This window comes from Poecile atricapillus, chromosome 22 (assembly GCF_030490865.1).
Source record: "Poecile atricapillus isolate bPoeAtr1 chromosome 22, bPoeAtr1.hap1, whole genome shotgun sequence".
Taxonomy (NCBI): Eukaryota; Metazoa; Chordata; class Aves; order Passeriformes; family Paridae; genus Poecile; species Poecile atricapillus.
This window is the reverse complement of record NC_081270.1, coordinates 4,347,242-4,363,803: the sequence shown is the minus strand read 5'-3', so window position 1 is coordinate 4,363,803 and position 16,562 is coordinate 4,347,242. Positions and strand designations below refer to the sequence as shown.

The following is a 16,562-nucleotide window of genomic DNA, read 5'->3' as shown; positions in this document are numbered from 1 at the left end:
GCGAGCAAGGGAGGGCGGTGGCCGGGTCCGCAGCGAGGCAGCGCTGGTCCCTCCCGAGCCCAAACACTCCCGTCATGTGGCTTCCGTACCCCCTGGACTCATTTCCAAAAAAGCATTTCCTCCTGCTGCGGTTGGGCGTAAAAGCCTGTCTGGGGAGGGCTGGCGCTCACTCACCACGCGTCGCGTGCTGCTGACGGCAGGCATGGGGTGCCGGGGCACCCTGCCCGGGCACTGAGCTGCCCCGACACCCCACTGCACCTGCTGCCCCGCTCCCCTCACCGCCCCGGCATGACCCAGCCGCATCGGCCACAAGGATGAAGTGTTGCTGCCCTGGGGTGGCTTGGGTGAGTGCGGTGGTGTGGGGGTCCCATGGAGCCCTGGCACCAGTAGTGGGGTGTCCCATGGCTGTGGCCGTAACGGGTCTGGAGGAGGGAGGGAGGAAGATGGGTTAACTCCAGTGACGAGCACGCCAAACCCGCTTACCCCTCTGGCTAACAGCCGGGGCTGTGTTCTGCTGCACCAAAACATTCACGGTGTGGCGTGAGCACAGGCAGGATACGGCCGCGGGAAGCGTGGGGTCAGTCATGGGGCTACAGGCAGGGCAGTGCCACGGGGAGTGGCTATGCCGACAGCCTGCGGGGCTGCCTTTGGGGCTAGCTGGGCACGCGGGTGGCGGCCCCGGCGTTACGGGCGGCAGAGGCGCTTGCACGGCACAAGCGGGGGTGGCTCTCCCCACCGCGCAGCCAGCCCCGTGCCCACGGCTCCGCTGTCCACCGGGCACCTGCTCCCGGCGCTGGGCAGGGGCAGCTGCCCGTGTGCAGGCGGGGTGCGCGGGCAGGGAGGGCCCCGCTGCCCCACAGCCGAGCCTCAGCGGTGACTCAGATGTGCCGCTGGCAGCCGGGGCTGAGGCAGCCGCCCGGATCTGCCGGCAGCGCTCTGCGAGCGGGACGGCCCAGCGCGGTTTCCAGTCTGCCGGTGGCGGCGGGTTTAGTAGAAAATGATTCAACTGCCGTAATCGGGGCCATCACGGCTGGGAAATCCAACCCCCAGCGAGGAATCCCCTGGCTCCCTGCCCACACTGTCTGTACCGCGGCCCTCTCAGGCCCCAGCCCGGCCAGTGGAAGGGGTGTCAGCGTGGGCACTGCTCGTTGCACCCACCGGAGCTTCCAGAAGAGCGGGGCTGCCCTGCGGACGGCACCTGGCACCCTGCGGGGGAGCAGTGACCTACTTTGGGACGCGCGTAACGAGGCGCGATAGCATCGGAGAGAGCGTGAGCCAGGCACGGCTTCCTTTCGGGGAGGAAATCACCTCCTCTGTGAGGGAGATAAACCCCAGGAAAATCAAAGCGGGCAGCGTTAACCCCTACGCGCCCGGCTACCGACACCTCCCTGAGCTAGCGATCTGTGGCACCACCAGCAGTCCGTGTGCCTGACTCACTCATTCCCAGCCCTGGGGGCATGGCAGGGGTCCTGTTGGCACAGGCGGTCGAGCGTCTCGGTGCCGATCCCCAGGCAGCCTGGAGGCACCATTTGCAGAGCACACGAGGGCACCTGACAGCCCCCTGGGCACAGGCTGCGGCACAGTGGCCCCCACAGTGCCAGCAGGAAGTTGCTTGCTCGTGTACTGCGGGGAAAGCAGAGCCCAGGGGCTGCCGCGGGGCATTCCCGGCCCTGGGGCAGCGCACCCACGCGGTTTGGAACAGAGGGCCGCGGCTCCAGCCGTTCTGCCCTGTGCAGGCACCGGTGTCCACACAGTTCCAGGTACGGCTCTGGCTCCAGTAGTCGAGCATGAGCTGGTGTGAGGGCCGTCCCCACGGGTGCACGGCTCCTGGAGCAGCGCGGCTGCCTGCAGCCCTGCTCTCTCCCTGCTTGCAGGTGACCTTGGCAGCGCTGTGGCTGGCGGCCAGCGAATCGCAGCCCCCAGGGTGGCGGGACCGCGCCGTGCCGGGAAGGCAGCGGGTCCTGGTGCAGCCACTCCTCCGCCTGCGGAGACATGCCACCAGACTCCAGTGCCCCGCCGGCACGACCTGGATCGGGACTGCTCACCAGTGCTGCGAGCCGTGCCCCGCAGGTGAGCGCTGCCCGGTCCGTGTGCCATGGCACAGCAGGTGCATTGCTCCCGGTGGCCGTACTCCCTTGTCACCCCACTGTCCCTGCAGGGACATTCCTGCACGAGGCCTGCACAAGCCCTGAGAATAAAAGCGACTGCCGCCCCTGCCCTGACCGCACCTTTCGCACCCAGCCCAACATCCTCAAGAAGTGCCAGGCTTGCTACGAGTGTGACCGACAAGGTGAGCTGGCAGCACGGCACACCGTGCTGTGCTCTGTAGCGCGGTGCCATGCTGCTCACCGCCTGTTTTCTGCAGCTTTCCAGAGTGTGCTGAGCAACTGCTCGGCCACCAGCAACGTCGCCTGTGGCTGTGAGCCCGGCCACTTCCGTGTCTGCTTTGACAAGCAGTGCAGCGAATTCTCTTGCCGGAAATGCCAGCCCTGCACCGGACGCCTCATCCAGCGACCCTGTGAGTGCTAACAGCTGCCCCACGGCACAACCTGCCAGCTGTGCCACCACTGGCTGTGCCACCCTGCCTCACGCCCACCCTCTCCCCAGGCTCGGAGGCACAGGACGCACTTTGCGACAGCAGCTGCAAGCCTGACTTCTACAGAGAGGGTGATGAGTGCCGGCCGTGCCACACGTAAGCATTGACCGTCCAGCCAGGAACGCATGTGGGGCCCATGGCATGGCACAGCATGGCACCCATGGGTCCCATCTTCTTGCAGGAGCACCCTCGACAAGTGTGGCAAAGAGTGCCAGCAAGTGTGCGGCAGCAACAGCGACCAAGGTATGGGGACAATGGGGCCAGGGCTGGTGGTGTACAGTCACCGTGCTGGCCAGCTGATGGGAATGCTCCTGCTCCTCCTTTCAGGCTCAGGTCTGGAGTACATCCTGCTGGGACTCACCGGGCCTCTCTTCCTGGGTGCCCTTGTCATCTACCACAAGAGGAAGAGGCTCTGGCATGGTGCCCTGGCAGGTGGTCCCCTCCCCATGGCACAGGCAGGGGTTGCAGCCACACCATGGTGCCAGTTTAATGCCCGGAGGTGGGACAACTTCTGCTGGACCCAGCCATACTCCCCACCGGGGACAGAACGTGTCACTGACACGGCAAACCAGAGGCTTAAACACCAAGCCTCGTGGCGTGAGCAGCCTAGTGATGAAGGGGAGCCCTCTGCACCTCCAGAGCCCCGTGGTGCCCTGCTGCAGGGCAGCCAGCTCTATGCTGTCATTGATGTGGTGCCAGTACGGCGTTGGAAGGAGTTCATGCGAATGCTGGAGCTGCGGGAAGCAGAGATTGAGCTGGTAGAGCTGGAGGTGGCCCACATTCGTGACCAGCAGTATGAGATGCTGAAGCGCTGGTGCCAGCAGACCAATGCCACACTGGACCACGTCTTTGCTGCCCTAGAGCGCATGGAGCTTGCTGGCTGTGCTGAGGCACTGCGCCAGAGTCTGCTCGTGGGACCCTGATCCCCACTGTCAGCACCCTGGCACAGGGAGGTCCCAACACCTCCACATCTCACTGGGCACCTCATCCCAGCCATACCCCTAAGTATTGTTACTTATGCCGTGTAGACATTTTATGTCAGTTTTATGTCCCCTTCTCACCTGCCTGTCCCCTCTATTTATGGCCCCCTGCTCCCAGGGCCGGGGAGGACCCCATGCCCCAGCACATCGGCTGCCCAGCCACTCGCGGGACGAGCAGGCACCGAGCCCACCGCGAACCCATGGGATAGTTCTCAAGGCTGCCCGCTGCCGGGCGCTCCTTCCCCCTCCCCAATAAAGTGGTGTTCTCCAGCCGCCCACCCTGGCCCTTCTTCGCAAGGCTGCGTCAGCCGGGCACCAGGGCACTGCTGGCCTCTGGGCCACCACTGGTGATGTGGTCACCACAGGTGACAGGGAATGCGGGTGCTGGCAGAGATGCAGGAAGTGTGGGTGTTGGGGTGATTGTGATGGTGTTGGTGAGGGGGGCACCGCTGTCGGCGAGGATGGTGTGGGTGGGTTTGGTGTGGACAGCCCCAGGAAGGCTCGGGGCACTGCTGGCGGGGTTTATCGTTTTAATCGCTGGAAAGGCAGGCGGTCTGGGCAGAGGTGAGCCGAAAGTTGGCCTTGAGCGGCTCTGGAGGGGCAGGAGTGAGGGCGAGCGCGCTGCAAGGGCGAGTGGTGCCAGCGGGGCGTGCGGCGAGCCCGGCCGCAGCGGCCGAGCTGGGCAGAGCGCACGGAGCCGCGTGTCCCTGGCCGCCGCAGCTCGCTTTGCAACGGGCAGCACAGGGTTGCGGTGGGCTGGCGGCAGCGGGATGTGAGGGTGGAGGAGGCTACGGGTGCCTGGGGCGGTGGGGGGGGCTTCTCTGGGTTGGGCTATGTGGCCGTCCACGGCAGGAGGAGGGTGCCGAAGCATATCGCGGTCCATGGGAGGACCTGCCAGCCTCCTCCTGCTGCGAAGAGCCAGGATGTGGTGTGGCGTGGCTAGTGCTTGGCTATGTCCCCCTTCTTGAGGATGATCTGTCGCTGCCAGGGCGCCAGCTTTGTCTCATCGTACCCGAGAGTCCTTAGCTTTTCCGACTGCTCCTTCTCCTTCTCCTCTTCCTCCCGCTTCAGCTTCTCCTGCTCTTTCCTGCTTAGCAGCAGAGGGCACAGGGCGCCGCGGTCACCAGAGCCGCGGGAGCCGCTGTGCCCGCCCGCCCAGGGAAGGGGCTTGCGGCACTCACCGTTTCTGCTCCCTGCGAAAGCAAAGGGAAGAGCGGGGTTAGCAGAGCCGCGGGAGTGACCGGCTGGTGCGGCATCCCCCGACCCTGGCTCACCTCTCTTCCTCCAGCTTCTTGCGCAGGATATCCCTCCTCCAGGCCGGCATGCTGGCCAGGCGCGCCTCCTCTTCTTTCTCCTGCAACAGACAGCCGTGTTACCGGCACTGCCCACCCTCGCTGCCGGCACCAATGTGGCCGCAGCATCATCCTGGTGCGCGGCATCACATCCTTCTGGCAGCCGCCCTTCTTGGCACGGTACTGGTGGGGTTCACCAGCACATGGCTCGCCGACGGGCCCCTCACTGCCCGCCTTCTGTCGGCGCCGGGATGATGAAGGAGCGCGTGGCGTGGCCAGCCCTTGCAGCACACCACAGCTTTATTGCATGACACGCGGGGGCCCACGCTGCCCCGGCACCGCAAACGCCACACCAGAGAGGAGCGCGGCCCCGCCGCTGCACCTCCCACACAACACACAGCCACGGCAAGCGGCACACACTGCAACCTCGGCCCGGGGCCGCGCAGAACAGCACCCAGCTCTCTGCCAAGCTGAGCTGCACCACGAGCCACAGAGGCAGGCGAGTGCACCCGGGCACCAGCCCACAGCTGTCCCCTGAGCTTGCTACCGCCCCACGCCACACCACTGGCACAGGCTGCAGCATCCCGCCGGACTCAGGTGTCGAACATCTCTGCCTCCTTCTCCTTCCAGAAGGAGAAGCTGCGGTCAATGAAGCGGCAGACGTCCTCCTCGCTGAACTCTCCCAGCTCCGGCACTGGCACTGCTGCCCCCTGCCCTTCCAGGGCCATGGTGGAGGACTCTGGCAGGCTCTCTACTTCTGTCACAGGGTCATCCCCAAAAAACTCCTGCACGAGGTCCTCAAAGCCGTCGAGCCAGTGGCGGTGGCCAGCCTCGACCTGTTCCAGCACGGTGCGGTGGAAATGGCGGACGCGGTGCCAGCTGTGGCTGCCCAGGCGGTCAAACATCTCGTAGCAGAGGAGGTGGCGGAAGCGCCGCTCCTCAGGGCTGAGTGGCATCTCCAGCAGCTGGAAATAGCCGAGCATGAAGAGGTCGAGCGGGAGGCTGTCGTGGGGCATGGGCGAGCCGCCGACGTGGGGCAGGAAGTGTTGGGGCCAGTACAGCACCGTGGTGCGGCTCAGCCGCCGGATCTGACGCCCTGGGACCCGGCGGGCGACACTCCTCCAGCGAGCCAACAGCCGCCCCGCTGCCGGTCGTCGCCTCCCCGGCCGCCGTGGCCGCTCCTCTCCAGGCACCGCCGCGAGTGCCCGCTTCTTCCAGTGCTCCAGAAAGAGGAAGACGGCACGCTCCTTGCACCCCTTGGTGCGTTCATGTGGGCTGCTCGGCTCTGGCAGCGCTGGCCTGCTCCGCCGCACTGCCCCATCCCCGTATTCCTCCTCCAGGATGGGCCGGCGGGTGCTACCAGGGGGCTGCACCCTCTTGCGCTTAGTGACCCTGGGGGGAGGTGCAGGGGACCCCCCTGGCACCTCGTAGTTGGCCTTGAGGCTGCGGACAGAGACACCGCAGCCCAGGATCTCGCGCCGGGCGTCGTGCTGGGCACCGGGGCTTCCCACCGCTCCCCCCGCCCCGGGGCCCTCCCGGCCCCTCAGGGTGGCTGGTGCTGCGGCCGCGCTCCTCGGCAGCGTGGGGGACTGGCTGCCGCGGGCAGGCGCGTCCTGGTGGGCGAGGGCGAAGCGCTGGGGTGCCGGGGGGGCGGAGAGCGGCACGAGTGGCGGCAGCTCCTTCTCCGGCCCCCCTGGGAGCGGCTGCCCCGGCTGCGCCTCGTGCATCACCCGCAGGCTCCCCAGCTGCCTCTCCAGGTGCTGCATGTCCTCCTCCCGCATCGGCTGCCCGGCGGGTCCCGGTATGCCCCCGCGGGCAGGTGGCCCGCGCTGGCACGGGCGCGGCGAGCGGCTCCCAGGCTGCGGCGGGAAAGAGGGCAAAGGGGCTCCTGAGGCCGTGCCGCACGCACCTGGTGCAGAGGAGACTGCCGCCGTGTGTGGCATCCCCGGGGTATGACGCCCCTGCATGCAGGTAGGGTGGTCCCCAGCCCAACTGGGAGCCAGAGGCAATGCCACGCAAGCCGTCTCGCCAGGTCCTGAGCTGCTTGGGCCATGCCCGCGCCGCGCTCGCCGCTGCAGCGGCACGTGGGGCCTCCTACCTTGCGCCTCTGCTCCTCTTCCTCCTGCATGCGGAGCTGCAGCTTGCGAACCATCACCTGCCGCTTCCACTCCGGGATAGGCCGACCCTGTTCGTCCTGGCTCGGCACCAGCGCCTCCACCTCCACCGCTGCACCAGCGCCTGCTGCCGGCACCGGTGAGCTTCCGTTCAGCACTGGCTCTGGTGAGGCGCCTGCCAGGCAGCGTGGTGGCCCAGCAGCCTCGGGGGTGGCCGGCGGGGTGGGCGTCCTGGTGGGTGACGGGGAGGACACTGGCGACTCTGCCTGTGGAAGGAGGGAGGGAGGGCGGTGGGCACTTGCCGTGCTGTGCTGTGCCGTGCCACCGGCTCCCCTGGCCCCCATCACCACCTACGTTGGCCCCTGCCTGGCCGCTGCCGGAGAACACAGTGGTGAAGCCTTTGCTCTGTGGCGTTGGCTTGAGGCTCTTCCCAGCTTTGATCTCGGCCAGCAGCTCCGAGTTGTCGCCGGTGGGGGACATCATGTTGAACGACTTGGTGCCTGAAGGGAGGCGGGAGGAGCAGTAAGCACCCTGCCAGCACCGTTTCCCTGTCCCTGTGAATCCCCCATCAGCTCACAGGGTAGGGGGGTGGAGGGGTGGTTGGCTGACTGCCGCCCCCCCCCGCCATCCAGGAGCCCCTGGAAGGCCCTTGAAGCAGCATCCTGACACTCAGTCAGGTCCACAGGAACAGCACATCACCAAACTCTTGGGTCCATCAGACCCCAGTGGAGCAACCCCTCAGCACTCAAATGCCTGGCACCCAAGATCCACAAGATCCGTAAGACCAGCACTCCAACAGCAGCTTACAGGGTCCATGGCACCCTGCTGCAGCAGTACCCCAGCACCCCAACACTCAGCTGCAAGGGTCCCAGCCTGGCCCCAGCCCCGAATGTCACTCCATGCCCCCGATGCACTATGTTGGAACAGAAGTGTGCCTCTGGAGGGATGGCTCCATGGCCGGTGGCAGCCCTGACACTGCAGGATGGCCCCTACAGTCCCCTGGCAACTCCCGGCAGCGATGCACCGACACCAGCTAGACTCCCTGCCAGCCCGGTGCCCAAAGGGCTGCGTGGCACCGGGACCCCGGAGATGCTGTTCCCGCTGCTCATGCCACCCGCCTCGCGAGCACCCACCGTCCGTGCCAGCCATGCGTGAGTCCCTAGCGGCCCATGGTACCGTGCCAAGGCAAAGCCCCCTCCCCGCGGCCGGCGCCCGCAGCTCGCTCCGCTCGGCTGCGCCACGCCGGAGCCAGAGGGCTGCGGGTGCTGAGGGCCCAGCGGGACGCGCGCGCTGCCATCCAGCGCCGGCTGAGACCCCCCGATCCCGGGAGCCGGCGCTAATAAAGCGGGCGCCGAGCAGCGGCCAAGCCCGCCGGCTGCAGTCAGCGGCGGGGGAGCGGCCGGTGCGCTCACGTGGCGGGGTCACGCCGGCCGGCTGAGCGCGAACAAAGGCTCTCTGTGTGCGGGGCCGCGGGGCCCGGCTGCCCGCCCAGCCCTGCCAGCCCTGCCTGGCGGCTCCGGCAGCCCCGCACCGCCGCTTGGCCTCCCTCGTGGCACCGCCGGCCGGCGACGCGCAGCGAGGGCCCGGCGGCCAGAGCCCCGCGGGCAGGTGACAGCTCCGGCAGCCGTCGATGCCCCGTGGCCGCAGCACAGGACGGCACCGGCACGGGCCCCTCCGGCTGTGCCCCGCGCCAGGGCACCCCCTGAGCAGGGAGAAGCGTGGGGCCGCGGTACTTACTCTTCATCTGCCTGAGCGCCTTTCCTCCTAGGGAGAGAAGCAGAGAGGCGGCGCGGGGCGCGCGGCAGAGGAAGGATTTGGCCACCGCGAGACAAGAGAGAAGAGAAGCGGCCAGCAGTGAGAGCAGGCAGGGGCGAGCGGGCGTGGGGGCCCCCGCGCCGACACCGGAGGAGAGAAGGACAGAAAGGCTGTCAGGAGCCGCACGGCCGAAGTGCCGCGGGAGGAGACGAGCCAAGGAAGTCAATGCTACAGTGCAGCCGATGGGACAGCGCCCAGGATCACTCCCTGTGCCCACCCGGCGCCCTGCCACTTACTTCCCGTAGAGGAGGAGGAGCGGCGGGGCCCGGCGGGAGTCTCCACGGGCGGGGGCGGCGGTGGGGGCGTCGGGCAGGCGGTGTCGGGCAGTGGTGGGGGCGGGGGTGGAGGCGGCAGCTCGGCACCAGGTTTGCTCTCCCCGTTGCTCATCGTGTCCGCCGAGATGGGTGATGCCTGCAACAGAGCACGGCAGGCGTCGCTCGGTGCCGGTGCCACTGAGCTGTGCACAGGCTCTCGGCGCGGGGCTCACCTCCTCGGTGTGCGCCATTCGCTGGGGGCCTGGCTGCTCGGCCACAACGTGCCCCAGGTGCTTGTAGTAGTCACCGGTGCTCGGCTGCTTGCCGAAATTCCTTGACCGCCTGCTGGAGTCGGCCCGGCGCAGGCCTTCGGGACTGCTGTCACGCGATGCCAGCTGCAATGGGGAACCCACCTCAGCACCGCCCGGCTATGACCGTGGCGCTGGGCCGTGGTGGAGTAGGACCGTGCCAGCGGTTTGCCTTGGGGCAGATGCAGAGCTGGGACGGACAACAGGTGCGTACCCTGGGGTCTGTTCGGCAAACGGCTCTACCAGGGGCTGCGTGCCATGGTGGCAGCGTGCGGCATCAGTGCCTGGCACTGTGACCCCATAGACTGTGCCGAGGATCCCGTCCAAGCCTCCCCCGGGATAACCCCCTGGGAACAGGAGTGCCGAGCCCCAGCCCCGCGGATTACCGGAAGCTTATCTCGCGCGGGGCTGGGGCCCGGTTCCAAACCTCCCTATGAACAGGGCTCTCAAGCAGCGCAGCCTCAGCTCACCCCAGCGCATTCCACAGCGGCTTTGCGAATTGTGCTGCCGAGTGCTGCCTTGCAGGGAGCTGTGCCTGCTCTCTGGGTTTGGGGTGCCACCGCGGCATAGCCCTGCTCCCCTTGCTGGGGGCCCCGCTATTTCCATTTCCCCGTACACCACCTCCACCCATGGCATTTTCACGGTGAGCCTGGATGCTTGCCGCCGCTGCCAGCCCCAGCTAAATCAACAAACGTCAGCTCGGTGCTTCCTACTCTGGCTGCCATGGGAGTTGTGCCAAGCTTGGCTCCCGCTCCGGCAGTCCCAGCCCCGGTCTGGCGCAAAGATCCGTGCCGCTGAGCCCCATTTCATGGTGCACCCGCACCACTGTGGCACCGCTCTGCCACACGCCCACACCTCCCCAAAGTAGCCTGTTACTCCGGCAAGCACTAAAGAGCCAAGGCCGTGCATAAGGAGCACTGTTGAGCCCGCCATGTGCCTGGCACACACTGCTCTGCCGAGACCCCCACCCCATGTGCCCCATCCCTCAGAGCGCTGGGCTCGGCCTGTGTCCTGACCGTGCCCAGAATCCTGTCCTCGGTGAGGTGGTAAGAGCCAAGGTAGGGGGTCAGGGCGGCCCCAAACCTACTGCATCCCTATGCCCCCCCAGCCCGCCATGGAGGGCTGCACCCCTCTTACCTGTGCACGCCTGGCTGAGCCCTCTCAGCTCCTGGCAGCGCTGGCTGTGCCACCCGACACCTGTGGCTCGGGCGACACCGGAGCCGGCCGCTCGGGTTACCGCCTGCGCAGCTGCCCACGCCCAGCTCGGCATGGTGCCGGTGGCATCGCCGGGCCTCATGGGCGCGGCTGCCATGGCATGATGCTGCCGGGTGCCCCAGCCGGTGCAGCAGTGGAGTGGGCCCACCCAGTGCCATGGAGCCACCAGAGCCTCACTGGCCCCAGCTTGCTTCATCCTCGCTGTTGGTTCAGCCCTAACCCCCCCAGTGCATGCCAGCGTTGCAGGCATGTCGCCTCCAGCTGGGACTGTCCCCTCCCACTGCAGGCAACAATTCCTCAAAGGGGATGGATGCCCGGTGGCATGTCCCTCCCGGGTGGCATGTCCCTTGAGCTGTGTATGGGGCATGGTGCAGGGGACATGGTGCATGGGGCCGTACCTCTCGGCGCAGCGCCTGGCTCTCCACATGACGCAGGTTGTTCTTGGCCCGCACGTAGATGTCAGCGGTGTGGGGGGCAGCTGGGGGCGCAGGTGCAGGGTAGCCGGGGGGTGGCGGGGGTGGCCGGGTGGCGGGGGGTGGGGGCGGTGGTGGGGGGAAGGCAGGGGGTGGTGGCGGCAGGGGACCCTCGCCTGCTGGGCCCCGGCCCCGCGGCCGCATCTCGGGGTCCAGCATGTCCATGTACGCCTGCATGTCCGCCAGCGCCGGCTCAGGCACCCCTGCGCAGGGCAGGGGGTCAGGGGGGGCTGGACCCGCACCCCCCGCCCCGTGCCCCCTGGCCCCGCACTCACGGGCAGCGGGGGCCCCTGGGGGGCAGCCCCTCTTCTCCCCGGTGCTGGACTGGCTGGAGTGGCAGGAGTCGTAGTTGGAGAGGGTGCTGGCAGGGGAGCCCACCTCGAAGCGCGCCTGGGGCACCGACGCCGTGGTGTTGGGTGATGACATGCCCGAGTCGGGCTGTCGGCATTCCCCATCCGCCGAGGGGTCTCGTGACAGCACGCGGTGCTCCACGCTCTGCTGGCACAGCCGTGGGGTCAGGCAGCAGGGCAGGTGTGGGGAGGCCCTGAGTGCTCCCAGTGTGCTCCCCAAGCCCTTGTCCCCGGCACCGCCGTACCATGTTCTCCACAGTGCGCAGGTACTGGGCGCAGTGGCTGTGGCCATTGTAGTCGGCGAGGTCGGCTGCTGTATAGCCGTCCTGGTCACGGATGCTGAGATCGGCGCCATTCACCACCAGGATCTGGCAGCACTGGGGAGAGTGGGGGTGCAAGGCAGGGCTGGAGGGAAGGCCCCCCCTTGCCCTGACACCCTGTTGGCCACCAGCACCCACCTCCAGCTCGCCATTCTCAGCGGCATCATGCAGTGGTGTGCCGCCCCAGCCGTCTGCAGTGATCTCCCCGCCGTGCAGCAGCAGCCAGCTCAGCACCTTGGCGTGGCCGCGGCTGGCGGCAAAGTGCATGGCTGTGGCCCCCTCGGCGTCCCGCTCCGACAGGCTCACCGTCGTGAAGCTCATCTGTGTGAGCAGGCGGGCTGAGCACTGGGGCTGTGCGCCCTGTGCTGTGCCACCTCACTGTGCCACCACGCCGTGCCATGCTGTGCCTGGACAGTGCTTACCAGCCATACGATGACAGTGTTGTGGCCCATCTGGGCGGCAGCGTGCAGTGGGGTCATGCCGTCATAAGCGCGCGCGTGGGGGTCAGCCCCACAATCCTGCACCAGGTACTGGATGATCTCCAGGTGGCCCTCCTGGCAGGCGAGGTACAGCGGGGTGGCCCCCGTCTTGGTCTGGGCACTCAGTGTACTGCAAGCAGGGCACAGCGCCCGTCACCTGTGGCCACTGCTACTGCCAGGGCTGAGACAGGGGGCAGGCAGGATACAGGGACATGGGGGCTTGTGGGACACAAGGAACATGGGGAGGTGCAGGGGACACAGCTGTGGGCAGGCAGGGCAGTGCTAGGGCTGGGAGATGTTCACCCCATGGCTTCCCATAGGTCCCCATGCTGCGGCGGTGGCTGCAGCTGCAGCGGGAGGTCACTAAGTTAATCAGCTGCTTAGGCTAAGCTCCTTCCTCCGGCTGTTTTTGGACACTGCAATTTAGTCGTATTTTAAATTAAGCTTCTTACACAGCACCGGCCATAGAGCTGGTGGGGAAAGGCCAACCTGCACCATGGCGCTACCCAGCCCAGCTGCCAGGTGCCAGTGTACCCTCTCTGCCCCAAAAGGCCTTGGCATCCTTGTGTCTCTCAGCCTGAATTGTGTTTCCCAAATTGTGCAACCCAAATCCTGAATCCCACACCTTTTACCCCACATCCCCCATAAACCCATATTCTGCATCCCACATCCTGCATCCTGCCTCCCGACCCCACAGGAAGCTGTTTTATTAAGTGCTCCATAAAAAAACCTGTTGAATATTTAAAAAAGGAAGAGCAATAAATACTCTGCTCTGTTATCGCAACGATCGCAGGCCCTTAATAATTGATCCTGGTAACTGTGAGACGAGCTGTGGCCAGCACTCCCTTCCCGCTGTGCCTTGCGTGCCGTGCCACCGAGTGCCTGTCCCGCAGTCCAGCAGTGCCAGGCTGGCACAAGGGGTGCTCCCCGAGCAGGGGCTGGGGCTTGGGGCACTTGCAGATTGGGGTGCAGGGAACAGTGGGAGCACAGGCACAAGGTCAGTCTCTGATTCCCATTTCTCAGTAATTGGGAAGGGGTTAAGCCACTTGGGCAGCACCAGTAAACTGCTTTGCCAGATGGCTGAGACCCCATGCTGGTCCACCGGCTGCCGGGGGGCCCGCGGGCCCCTGCGAAGGTGGGCTGGGGGCGGCAGCATCCCACAGCAGCACCGAGGATTGGATTTCGCAGCTGTAACGGAGCCTCCGGGCAGGCGCGGGGCTGGGAGCAGGGCCAGCCCTAAATAATTCAAGGGGAAGGCGGTGACAGCAGCGGAGCAACCCCGGCAAGCAGTGTGAAAGGCAATGCGAGTGCCGTGCCACACCTGGGCTGACACAGTGGGCATTGAGCAGGAGCAGTGACTGGTTTGGGGCTGAGCTCAGGCTGCAGGGGTTAATCCCAGAAGTGCTCAGGGCTAAACCGGCACACCTGGGGCAAGGACATAAAGAACTGGGGATGGGACAGCTCTGGCCAGTAAGTGCCATGGGATCCAGGGATGTCTGGTCCTGCCTGGAGGAAAGGATGCAGGGCTCTAGTGTTGTGGAACCCGGAGACAGAGGGGTGCCGAGTGCTGATTCACCACCCGCTGCCTTAGGACTCCATGGATGTGGGAGAGCTGTACAGTCCCTCTCATCCTCAATCCTGGAGCCTTCCAGGGACAATGTGGAGCAACAGCGCATCCCCCCGGCTCCGCTTTGGCCAGGTCTGTGGGTTATTTCTAGTGGCCTCTGCCCACCACAGGAAATCGGATTAGCGGCCACTTAATCGCCTGCTGCAGCCTCGTGGCGAGGCCCGGCATCGCGGGCCCTGTGGGCTGCTATGCCGTGTAACCCGGGGACCAGCCCAGCCCCAGGTACCGCTCAGGAGGAAAAGCGGGGACGCTGCCGCGACGGAGCCGTCTGTGAGAGGCTGCCGTGCCCAGCAATGCCCTCGGGCCTGGACAAGCGGAAAGGTCGCCTCCGGCGCCGGGAGCAGCCTCTCCTCGGCGGTCAGCCTAATCCATTTACATAACAGCGGGCGGACAAAGGCGGCTGTGTTATCGCCCCGCGCCAGGAGCCGACTCAGCGCCCAGTGACAATATTTCTGCCAGCGCTCGCCCCTCTCCTCCTCGCCCTTTCTTTGTGGGCCATAAAGAAGGTGCAGCTGGATGCTCAGCCTGATAACGTGGCCGCGTTGCCCTTGGAGCTGGGAGATCAGGGTGGCTGCAGCATTCGTCCCCAGAGCTGGCACCTTGCCCAGTGGCTGGAGAGAGGGTTGGGGCCACAGCAGGCACCCTGTTCTCCCACTAGCCCCTCTCCTGCTGGTCGGTGCCAAGCTTCCGGCAGACCCTGTCTCGCTGACAGCAGTGGGGGCCGTTACCTGGGGCAGTGTCCCAAGAGGAGTCGCAGGGAAGGGAAATCCCCTTTCACCGCGGCGTAGTGGACGGGCAGTGCTCCCGTGTTTGTGGCTGCCGTGGGGTCGCTGCCTCCAAAGCGGAGGAGCCAGTCGATCACCTCATGGTGACCGAAGCGGGCTGCCAGGTGTAGGATGGTGGCACCAGAGTTGTCTGTGTCCTGCAGGAAGAAGTGGGACGGCTGTCAGCACGAGGGACCAAGCCCTTCCGGCTAGGGGGCTGGGGACCGCAGGCAGCCGTGGGGCATCCCCCAGCCCGGAGCTGGTCAGGGTGGAGTTCCTGTTCTTACGGAGCAGGGCTGAAGCAAAAGCACGGGGCATTGGAGGGACCGTGGGACCAACGTGTCTGCCCTCCGTCAAGGGCCTGCGTCCCCGCACAGTGAATGCAGCACAATGCCCTCCTTGTTCCACCGGCCGCGGAGCCCCTAACCGCGGGAATTTGCCGCCGAGCCCCGCTGTGCCGCCGGCCCGTCCGCCCTCCACGCTCCGTGGGGCGCGGGTAGAGCTGGCCCCTGGCCAGGAGGTCGTCGATGCGTGCTGACCCCTTCCTTCCCGATTAATCTGCACTCCCAGTCCCGCCGCCGCCTCCTCTTCCTTCGGCCGTCACATGTCTTTAACTCTCGGCCGGCCTCGGGGCAAGCCGCTTACCGCCCGGTCCCGCCGTTGTGTAACCCTGGGAGGGGGCGGCAGCCCCGGGGAATATGCTGCCCCGACGGCTGAACCCGTCCGGGATGCCGGGGACTCTCCGAGTCCGTCGGATGCCGCCCGCTATGCACGGCGGAGCTCTGCCCGTGCCGGGTAGGACGGACCCCGGCTCGACGTCGGCAGAATTGGGAGCACCAAGCGTGACCGTGTCCCCGCCGCCACAGCCACCCACACGGGCCCGCGGAACGCCTCCCCGGCCACCCGCGCCACCGAGGGACCCTCCGCCGCCCCCCGCGACCCCGCTCGCACCTGCACGCCGCAGCCCCCCTGCGTGAGCAGCCACTGGAGACAGGCGAGGTTGCCGGTGGCGGCGGCGTCGTGGGCTGGCGTGGCCCCGTTTCGCGCCCGCGCGTCCCCGCGGAGCGCGGCCTCGGCCGCCAGGTACCGGAGGCAGGCGAGGCGGCCGGCGCGGGCAGCGTGGTGCGCGGGGGACGCGCCCAGGGCGTCCCGCAGCCCCGGCCGCAGTAGCCCGGCCGCCCGAAGCCCCCGCAGCGCCTCCACGTCGCCCTGTCGCGCCGCCTGCAGCGCCCGCTCCAGAGCCATCCCGGCGGCGGCCCCGGCGGCGGCCCCGGCCCCGGCGGCCCCGGCCGCCGCTTGGCACTGCGCGGCGCTCCCGCCCCGCCGCCCCCCGGCCCCGTCGGCTCCTCCTCTCCCTCCCCCGGGGCCGCCCCTCCGCCCGCCCCGCCCGACGGCGCGGCGATTGCCCGCTGCTCGGGACCCCCGCACCGCTCCCCCCGGCCTCAGCTGGGGCAGCCGCGCTTTGCCCGATGGCTGCCGGGGCCAGGACCGGGACCACTGCAAGTCCGGCTGGACCACATAGCGGTCCGTGCGCAGCTGCCGGCACCGCTGTCCGCGGCCTTCAGCTTCGGCCCCACGGTTGTCCTTTCCCGCCGCCCGCCCAGGCGAGAGGCGCGGCAAAGATGGGCTCCGCCGGCACCCCCGACGTGCGCTGCCGGTCCTAAGCAGCGCAGGCAGAACGGGGGGCACTCGGCGGGCGGCTGCCCAGCCTCAGCCGGCCGCGGGGTGCCGGTAGCCGGGCACGGTCCGCTTTGGAGTCCACCCGGACTTGCACCGGCCCCGGTCGCCAATCGGCAAAGTGGTTTTATGAACCTCTGTCGGGGCAGGGCGGGAGGGCCGGGCGGCGGGCGGCGTTGGAGGACAGGCGGGGACACCCCTTCGTCAGGACCGCGGACAGCGAAGGTACCTCTTGATCAGCACCGAGGACAAGGCAAGGCCGCCCTGCCCGCCTCCTTCCCTGCCCTGCCCTCCCGCC

General features: G+C 67.4%; 2 protein-coding genes across 4 annotated transcripts; one reads left to right on the top strand and one right to left on the bottom strand.

Moving 5' to 3' along the window:
• Positions 1-214: 214 nt before the first annotated feature.
• On the top strand, positions 215-3,844 carry TNFRSF25 (TNF receptor superfamily member 25). Of its 2 annotated transcripts, none has more exons than XM_058855061.1 (7): positions 215-344; positions 1,875-2,070; positions 2,159-2,290; positions 2,366-2,518; positions 2,608-2,692; positions 2,778-2,839; positions 2,924-3,844. In XM_058855061.1, exons 1-7 carry the CDS (start codon positions 315-317, stop codon positions 3,517-3,519), a joined length of 1,254 nt encoding a protein of 417 aa, XP_058711044.1. In that variant the 5' UTR covers positions 215-314; the 3' UTR covers positions 3,520-3,844. The 2 variants fall into 2 exon arrangements, with proteins under 2 accessions (XP_058711044.1, XP_058711043.1); XM_058855060.1 differs by lacking the exon at positions 215-344 and adding an exon at positions 367-1,760.
• Positions 3,845-4,099: 255 nt separating this feature from the next.
• Positions 4,100-15,832, bottom strand: ESPN (espin). Of its 2 annotated transcripts, XM_058855063.1 has the most exons (15): positions 15,539-15,832; positions 14,552-14,745; positions 12,140-12,326; positions 11,856-12,038; positions 11,643-11,774; positions 11,368-11,542; positions 10,973-11,277; positions 9,285-9,446; positions 9,034-9,208; positions 8,720-8,746; positions 7,337-7,482; positions 6,967-7,248; positions 4,851-4,930; positions 4,758-4,769; positions 4,100-4,663 (listed from the first exon to the last, which is right to left on the bottom strand). In XM_058855063.1, the coding sequence occupies exons 1-15, from the start codon at positions 15,830-15,832 to the stop codon at positions 4,516-4,518; spliced, it is 2,502 nt and encodes an 833-aa protein (XP_058711046.1). In that variant the 3' UTR covers positions 4,100-4,515. The 2 variants fall into 2 exon arrangements, with proteins under 2 accessions (XP_058711046.1, XP_058711048.1); XM_058855065.1 differs by lacking the exon at positions 8,720-8,746.
• Between the last annotated feature and the right edge of the window lie 730 nt (positions 15,833-16,562).